Here is an 8,146-nt window from a genome sequence, read left to right on the forward strand (position 1 = left end):
GTATATATATAATATATGTATTATAAATATTAGAATTTTTGGCATGCTTCACGGTGTCTCTCACATTGGTGCTTTTCTGTACGTACATACCAGTATGTGATAAATGGCTTTTCTTTTAATCATTTGGGATAAGGGAGAGTGAGTTGTTTTATATTTTACAGAATCGTGTTAGTGTCCTGTCAAATCCATCTCAAGTTCAGTTTTGTGGATGGGCTTTTTGTAAATTTTTGTATTTATGCTCTCAATTTCTTATTCTAGTCTTGCTGTCCTCATTAAAATATAGGCACAGACATTATAAGTTGCAGAAAAATGTTGCGAAACTGATTATTGCTATTTCTTTGCTTTATTTTCATTCCTTCTTGTTTCTTTTATCAGTTTGTTGGTTTATCTCATTTAAATCCCAAGCAGATGTGCATTGTTTGCTGCCAGTGGCATAATGTTGCTAGTTTCATGTTTGGCTGCATTTATTTCTACAGACCAAAAAAATCAGATTCCTATCTACATCTGGATCATATGAAGTGGTCTTTGGGACAAGACTATAGAGTCATGTCTTTGAACTCACAGGGAGGCTACTTAGGCTCTACAAAGACCCAAAATTGGTTGAAGTGCATGCTCTCTGAACAACACTTCTGACTTGAGTCAGACTGAAACATTGTGTAAGCATTCATCTTTCCAGGATTAGGTTCTTACGGTATAGAAAGCAGGGCTATATCTCAATGTTGTGTATAAATACTTCTGTTTAAACAGCAATGCTTAATCATTTGTTTGTATTAAAGCCTATTATTTCCTGCACTATCCTCCAACTGTTTGTAATGTTTAAAGGAAAGATGCCTTATTTAAGAGCAAAATCATCTCTCATAAGGTAGTTTTTCTTTCTCTGCATCAATACCTCATAGGTACTAGATATTCCAGATCATTTTCTTTGAATTAAAAAAAAAGACAAAAAAAAGAAAAAAAAGAAAAAAAAAAGACACAAAGAAAAAGCATATCTGCTACAATAATGAAAAGAATTATTATAATGTTCTGGAAGAGATCAACCATCATGCTTGTAAATAAGGCAAAGCCAGGCAACTTCAATCTGAAATGCTTCTTATTTGCTGTTCAGATTTGATTCTGTTTCCCATGTTCATCATTCTTGTATAGAATGAGGTCTAAAGCTGAGAGTGGCAGGAAGATCTGGAAGTTACAAGACCAATTAATAACACTAATTAATTATACACTATTCCTCTATTTTGACTAAAATTTTATAAGATTTCTGTAAGAAGAATATGAAACCAGCAGATAGCCCCAGACTCAAATTACACTATGAATCTGGTTGGTTAAGTATCTGAAGAATGCCAACACAGAGGGCTTTAATGCTTCTGCTATAATGAATGTATAGATTCCCGTAAGTGCTAACCTGCTTTTACAGATTGGGAAAAGTAAGTGCAAATAGATTTACTGTTGACTGAAGTTGTATGATAAGCAAGTTGTAACACTTCAAAACTTTTGTCCAAACTTCCCTCTACTGCAATAATTAAAAAAAAACCCCTAATCTTAATGACAAAAACATGGAGCAGAATCTAGGTGTCTTAAGTACTTTTCTTGAATGCTAAACATTAAAAAACCAAGCAACACAAAATAAACAACCTGCCCACATTAACATGAGATTCATTATTGTAATTCTTTTTGCATGTAAGAATAGATCTTCACAAGTTTCTGAATGGTTAGCCCCAAATGTACTGTGCTGGACATAGTATATTACAATTAATGCTTTTTTTTTTCTTCCCCCTTTATAGCTACAAAGTTTTCTCTTTTTCCTGTTCCCTAACTTACGCTGGAAAGACAATATGTCAAGTGAAGATTTGCAAAAATATACCAGTTAAAAGATCCTTCTTTTTCCTGGTGGACTGGAATGAGAAGTAAGTTTTGGTCTGTGTTTTATACATGTTCGTCTCACAGATTTTACACATTGAATATTAATTTAAAAAAAAAAAAAGACCCATATCTTTATTATGGATCTTCTTCTGAGCAAATTAAACTCCACGGAATTCAGAGAAACTTAGGGAGATGGGAGAAGGGAAAGGAAAAAAAAAGAATGAGATACCCAGAGGAAGAGAAATAGGATTAAGCTAAGTCTAGTATGACAATAGGCTAAACTAAGCTGGTCTGAGAATAGCTTTCATTCACTGGGGGCATCCTGGAACAATACTAGAACCAAAAGGAGATACAACCAAAGGCTGTATTTCTGTTCTCTTTTGAGGACTTCTACCCTTTGGATCGACCTCTAGTAGGTTCACAGTCCAACTCAAGAACCTATTTTAACCTTTCTTTAAGGGTTCTTTTTTCAGAAGGAATAAAGCTGTTGTGGTTGTGGGGGTTTTTTATAGGGAGGATCTGCAGTTTTAAAATGAGGACTTAGTTTGAGACTGGAATTTTAGAGTAAAGGCTACCAACTTTCTTTCACCTGCCTGTCTGCTTTGAGGAAAATAACTCAACTGAAAAGCAAAGCACACACTCAAATAACATTCAGTTAAGGTAACAGGATGACAAAAACCATATTTGCAATAGATGGGAGAGAAGTACACAATTTTTTATTATTTGGCTCTAATATTGTATTATTTCAACTTCCTGAGCATGACATGTTATGTTTACAATGTTTGAAATTTTTGGTATTTTACATTACTGTTTACTGTATTCTAAATCTGAAAGCATCTTGATTACATTGTAATTGAACAAAGGCTACAGGGTCATCTTAAAGGGGTTTTTTAAATTATACTTGAATACAGAGTGTAATTAATAACTTGATTGCCTCTGTCTAAGACAAGCTGGTCAAATGGAAGAAAACCTGTTTAAGTCAAACCTGTTACACATCTGTCTTAATGGTGATTTTGCATAGCTCTCTTGCACAACACTCCTGAATAGATATAGGAAGCTTAGTATGTCTGCTCCATGGTTAAGAAACAAAATGTGTAAGCTTCTGCTAACCATCCAAATTAGCTCTTTTAGGGCCTAACATCTACTTTGGTGCCTCAGTTGAGTCCATAGAGCTCGAGTGTTGAACCCTCAATCTTTTGTATGACTGGAAAGTGACTGTTATCCTTGTGTTTAAAAAAAAAAATGGATCATTACAATTTGGTCTGTAGGAATTTTCACCTTGTCCAAGTTTTGGTTAAGTACATATCTTACGGTACATATGGGCAGATATAATTGAAGTGTAGGGGAAGGATTGTATTGCTTATGAGCATTTTTGGCTTCTAAAAAGTGGCTGATGCATTTCTGGAATGCATCTTACACCACCTGTTTCTAAAGTGAAATATAAGAAGATAGAATAGAAGTAAATTATTTAACCACAACTGGAATAGAAACTCTGCTCTTCTTACAGTGCCATGAAAAGGTAAAGAAATCAGTCTAAAGCTTCAGGGTTTCTATTTAAACCTCTTCCTCTGCAAAATCGGTATTAAATGTCTGCAATTCTATCAAAAAGCTTCTTGGAAAAAGAAGCAATTAAGTATGCAGGCCAAATTCTTTCATAGGTCATAGATGCTTGTAAGAGGCTCTTAACATCAGAAACAAGATCTAGAGTTGTATGAAACTTAATAGTATTAGCTTGCAAGAGCACTTTTTTGCCTTTTATTGTTGATTGAGTTACAAAAATTATTTTCAAACTCCAATTCAAATAAATTCCAAGACACAAACCCAAAAATTTGTATCTGTCTGGCAGGCTTTTCAGTGTTTTCCTCAGCCATCAAAGGTATTCACATATTTTCCACATCAAACCGATTGGCCTGGATTTTGCCACATCAAACCGATTGTCCTGGATTTCTTTAAGGCTCAAAACATGAGGGCAGGTTTATTGGACCTAATGAACTAAGGTTCAGGAGCACAGACTGAGAATCTAGGTAACCAGATATGGCATTATTTTTGTATGTTTTAGCTTGTATCCAGAACTGCATTTGGTGAACAGATGCTATTTTTGAGTCAAAATGCAAATATCAGATGAGTGTTTTGAATCAGCTAAGAGTCTTACAGCTAGGGTTTTCTCTCCCTGTCTTTGAGTCACTAAAATGTTCTGGGTTGGCAGGGCAGATTCTACTCAGAAAATAGATGCTTATAAAGCAGACATTTACTGCCGGACGTAAATACGTTGAGATCATGACAACAGATTCTCTTCTCATTCCAAATCTAACACAGCACTTGACAACATCATCAAATGTTTTTACATGAAAACAGGAACTGACTGCTTTACTGTGTTGTGCTTGCCACAGTATGACTTTGGTATAGTATCAGAATATTAGGTAAGATAGTGATGCCAGAAGATCTTTCCTGTATGAAAATATGCATAGGGAAGGAAATTGTTGTTTTCAATTTATTTTAAATGTGAAATACTTGTCACAGTGCCATAACAAGAAAATGTGTTTTTTGCTATTTGTGCACCAACCGTCTAAGAAAGAATAAACAAACTGCACCAAAATTGACAGCATAATCAGTATATTCAGAATATTTTTAAATACACAGAGAGAAGGACGAGTAGAGGTGCTGCCATGTTGTGACTGAAGGTGCTATGTGCCTAACTGGCATAAGTTAAGACATACTCAGGAACAGGCTGGTTTGGCTTTCCCACAATAAATACATGTGTATAAACACTAATTGATACTTTTTGCAAGAATTCAAGCTGGAGTTGATTAAAAAAAATAGAGTATTTTAATGAAGTTAGTATTACTGCAATTGTTTTTCCATATCATCAAGTGGCACCATTTCCTATCTTAGGAAGCCTGGGTCACTCGAAACTGTAACCAAGCTATGTTCACTCTTAGTTATCTTTTGGCTAAAACATCACCTTTTTGAAACAGAAGGGAATATGTTTGCATAAAGTCTACAGAGGAGACAATTTATTTTTTGTAAAGTTTCTTGCCTTGAGTTACAAAGCTCTATTTTAATTCTAACCTGTATGCTATTTTCAGTTGATCACAGCCATTGAAAATGCATGTGGTAAAAGGTCACCAGGAAGAACTTCTGTTACATTGGGAAGTCAAATATTCTCGGTACCGTTAGGGATCAATCAGGCCAAAAAATAAACCTGACTAGTTCAAAATGTGTCCCAATCTTAGTTATTGACTCAAACAAGGCAAAAAAAATTGAGAGTAGTGTTCTGATGATTAGGAATCTAGGAATAGAGTTTCTATGGAAGATAAGAGTTGCTTTATTTTGTGATGTTCATGTATTTAGTTTGTGTTTTCAAGTGCTTTAAACAGTTACTGTCTGAACTTTAACTTGATAGGTTTTCATGTTTAATCATGTCCCTCTCTTGGTCTTTTATGATATTTAGTCTTTTCCAGGATGTTCTCAGAAAACATGGGAATCATTTAATACCTAAGGAGGTTGCCTTGTTGAGTGTTTCTTCTGTTTGTCCTTTTTCAAGAGTATACTTCTTGCTTTAGAACTTGTGTGTTATCTTTGAAAAGTGTGATTCTCACCTTGGTGCAGAGTTCGAACAAGCTGATACTATCTAGCACATAATGTGTGAAGTCCAAAAGTTGCCCCTTTATTTTCTCATCGGTTTCATTTTTCAGTGGCTGAGATCTCTTAATTATTTTATTTCATTTGTCTTAGCTAGTTGCTCTTAATATATTTATTCCACCATCTCCTCTTTTTCCATCCTCCATAATTTATGTTAAATCTACAGACACGAAATATGGAATTGACATTAAGCCTACCTTTCATAACCTCAGATACTTTCTTGGCATTGGGTTTCCCTCTTGTCCATATTTTGTTTGGGTTGTCTATTTTGTTTATACTCTCTCAGGGAAAAGCCCAGGTTGCCCCAGAGCTCTTCTGTGTTGAGTGCTCTCAAGATATTAGGCCCTTGGCCTTAGAAACCAGCTGTATAACTTTATCTAACATCTGTGAATAGCAGTTTCTCAGTGAGCAGCTTTTCTGTTCTTCTCAACTACTGTTGAAATTGTTCATCGACAGGGTGTCTCATTTCTGTCCACTGTTCCATTCCTTCTTTCTTCTTAGTCATCCATTTTACTTAGCCTCGTGCAGTCAGAAAGGATAATACCAACTGAGTAAGCTTAGACACTCGTTAGTCAATGTTCTTAAAAGCATATTCCCCTTCTCTGTGTATCACGTCACTGGAAGGGAAATTTTACTCCTCTTTGCCCCATACTTTAACTCTTGGGATGTCTAACTCTTGGCAAAGTTTCCAGGTTCTTTTCCTACTGGTGAACATCTGGTAGTAAGATATATATATATATATATCTATGTATGTGTGTGTGTGTGTGTACATGTATGTATAGTGTTCTAGGGAACCTCTGGCAAGCATTTGCTTTCTGCAGTGAGGATATTGTGAATTTTTTCATTGTTCCAAGTTCACAAGGAGTGTTAACATATCTCTGTATTAGAATATGCATGTCTCAATTCTTTATTTTTTCTCTTCACAGCATAAATGACACTTTAAAGTTGTGTAACTCTTTGTCAAACAGTTTTATGTAACATGGGTGGAGTTGTTGGTCTGTAAGTGAAAAAGAGAGAACAAGCTATCTATAGCATGTAAAACAGTTCAATTTCCCAATAATTGTTTCTAAGTAATTATGAGTGAAGAATAGGGCATGAGACAGGGAAAGCAGAGTTGAAAGCTATAAATAGGGATATGTGGGAAGGCAGTTGAGAATTGCTTCTCAATTCTATTAATGTTAATTAGAAAGAGTGGGAAATTGCTGTCTTGCTTTGTTATTCAAAGAGAGAGGTATGCAAATTTGAATAATTTCCAAATGTTTAGGATTGATCATCTGAAATTTTGACACTAATGCTAATTTGGAGTACTTCAGAATTTCAGATGAAAACCATCTACTTTCTTTCAGTGGCTTCTCAGTGCATTCAAGGAAACTTTCCTGAAGCCAATGGAATTTTGACAGATTTGGAACTAGGAGCAAAATCTTATGCTAATTTTGCCTTATACTATTACTTTGTCTTATTTCTGCTACCTATAATCTTTATGTTTTTCAGGCTACTATACTTTTTGAATACCTATTTCTACATTTGCTTACTGCTTAAATATGACTACACCTTTTTAAAAATGCTGGGAGTTGCATTGTTCTGCCAGTCTAGATTGAATATCTGCAAATCAAATAGAATCTGTATTATTTAAATATATCTTCTAGTTTGTTTTCTTAATCTCAAGCTTATACAGATCTTTTATTTTTCTTAATACATATGGTGTCAATGCAGAATAAGTCTTTTAGCTTTTAGCTCCTTATAGTGATTTTGTTTACACAGAAAAATGTAATTAATTTTATTTTCCACTTCAGAAATTTAAGTTTGCACTGAATATATATGGAAAAAAGCTAGAAATGTAGCATCCACCATAAAGATTCTCTCCAGGAAAAAGAAAATATAGACTTCCATGTATCTGGGTAGTTACATGCATGGTTTTTCTATACAGCATGAAAGTATCTTATTTATTAGAATTGTTCCAAGTTATGATTTAAAATCAGTTCATAGAAGTCTATATAAACAAATTGAATGACCAACCGCGTTTGCTAGAGGTCAATACAAAATTGAGATGAATATTGATAGATGTGAATTTTCTCACAGAAAATGTGAATCACTCACTGCTGTTGAGACAAATTCTTCCTTTAAATTGTGGTTGGGAAATACTACACCGCCAAAGCACATCTGAACAAGAGAATGATTATCATACCCTACTCACAGGCAACTGTTTTGTAAGTAGTGTTTTCCTCTGAAGACACAGGACAGCAAGTAACTGTTGGTTTACAATTCACCCTTAGGGGATGATTGTTCTGAAATAGCCTTTCATTGATAAGGTAATTAATTATAAAGCAAAAGTTTAACTAAGCTTTTCTTGCCTTTGTCAGGCTCTAGTGATTACCACAGAAGTGAAGGAGTTTTTATATGACTCTAGTACTATGACACAAGTTAATAGCTGGCAATACTCATCAATGTGCTGAAGGGATCTGTCAGTTGCATTTTCCTTCAGAGTGCAACTCTTGTAATTTATAGCTTGATATAGGTGTTATGTGTTAAGGCACCTAGAAAAATGTAGAAAGAACTCACTTGTGGTAACAATACTCAATTTTTTTAACTTTTATTTTTCTCTTTCCTGATCTTCTTTTAGAATCAACTTTCCTCTACGAATAAAGGC

The 8,146-nt window shown here is 34.6% G+C and overlaps 1 protein-coding gene across 1 annotated transcript in view; it reads left to right on the plus strand.

Moving 5' to 3' along the window:
* Positions 1 to 1,749: 1,749 nt before the first annotated feature.
* The window catches only part of PIK3C2G (phosphatidylinositol-4-phosphate 3-kinase, catalytic subunit type 2 gamma), a gene marked incomplete at its 3' end in the record, with an annotated part of 122,058 nt that continues 115,661 nt past the window's right edge, over positions 1,750 to 8,146 (plus strand). The window contains 2 exon segments of the mRNA XM_010082727.1: positions 1,750 to 1,901; positions 8,120 to 8,146. The exon segment at positions 8,120 to 8,146 is cut by the window's right edge and continues 1 nt beyond it. Of these exon segments, the coding sequence (XP_010081029.1) occupies positions 1,750 to 1,901; positions 8,120 to 8,146 (179 nt within the window).

Source organism: Pterocles gutturalis, unplaced genomic scaffold (assembly GCF_000699245.1).
Source record: "Pterocles gutturalis isolate BGI_N339 unplaced genomic scaffold, ASM69924v1 scaffold970, whole genome shotgun sequence".
Classification (NCBI taxonomy): domain Eukaryota; kingdom Metazoa; phylum Chordata; class Aves; order Pterocliformes; family Pteroclidae; genus Pterocles; species Pterocles gutturalis.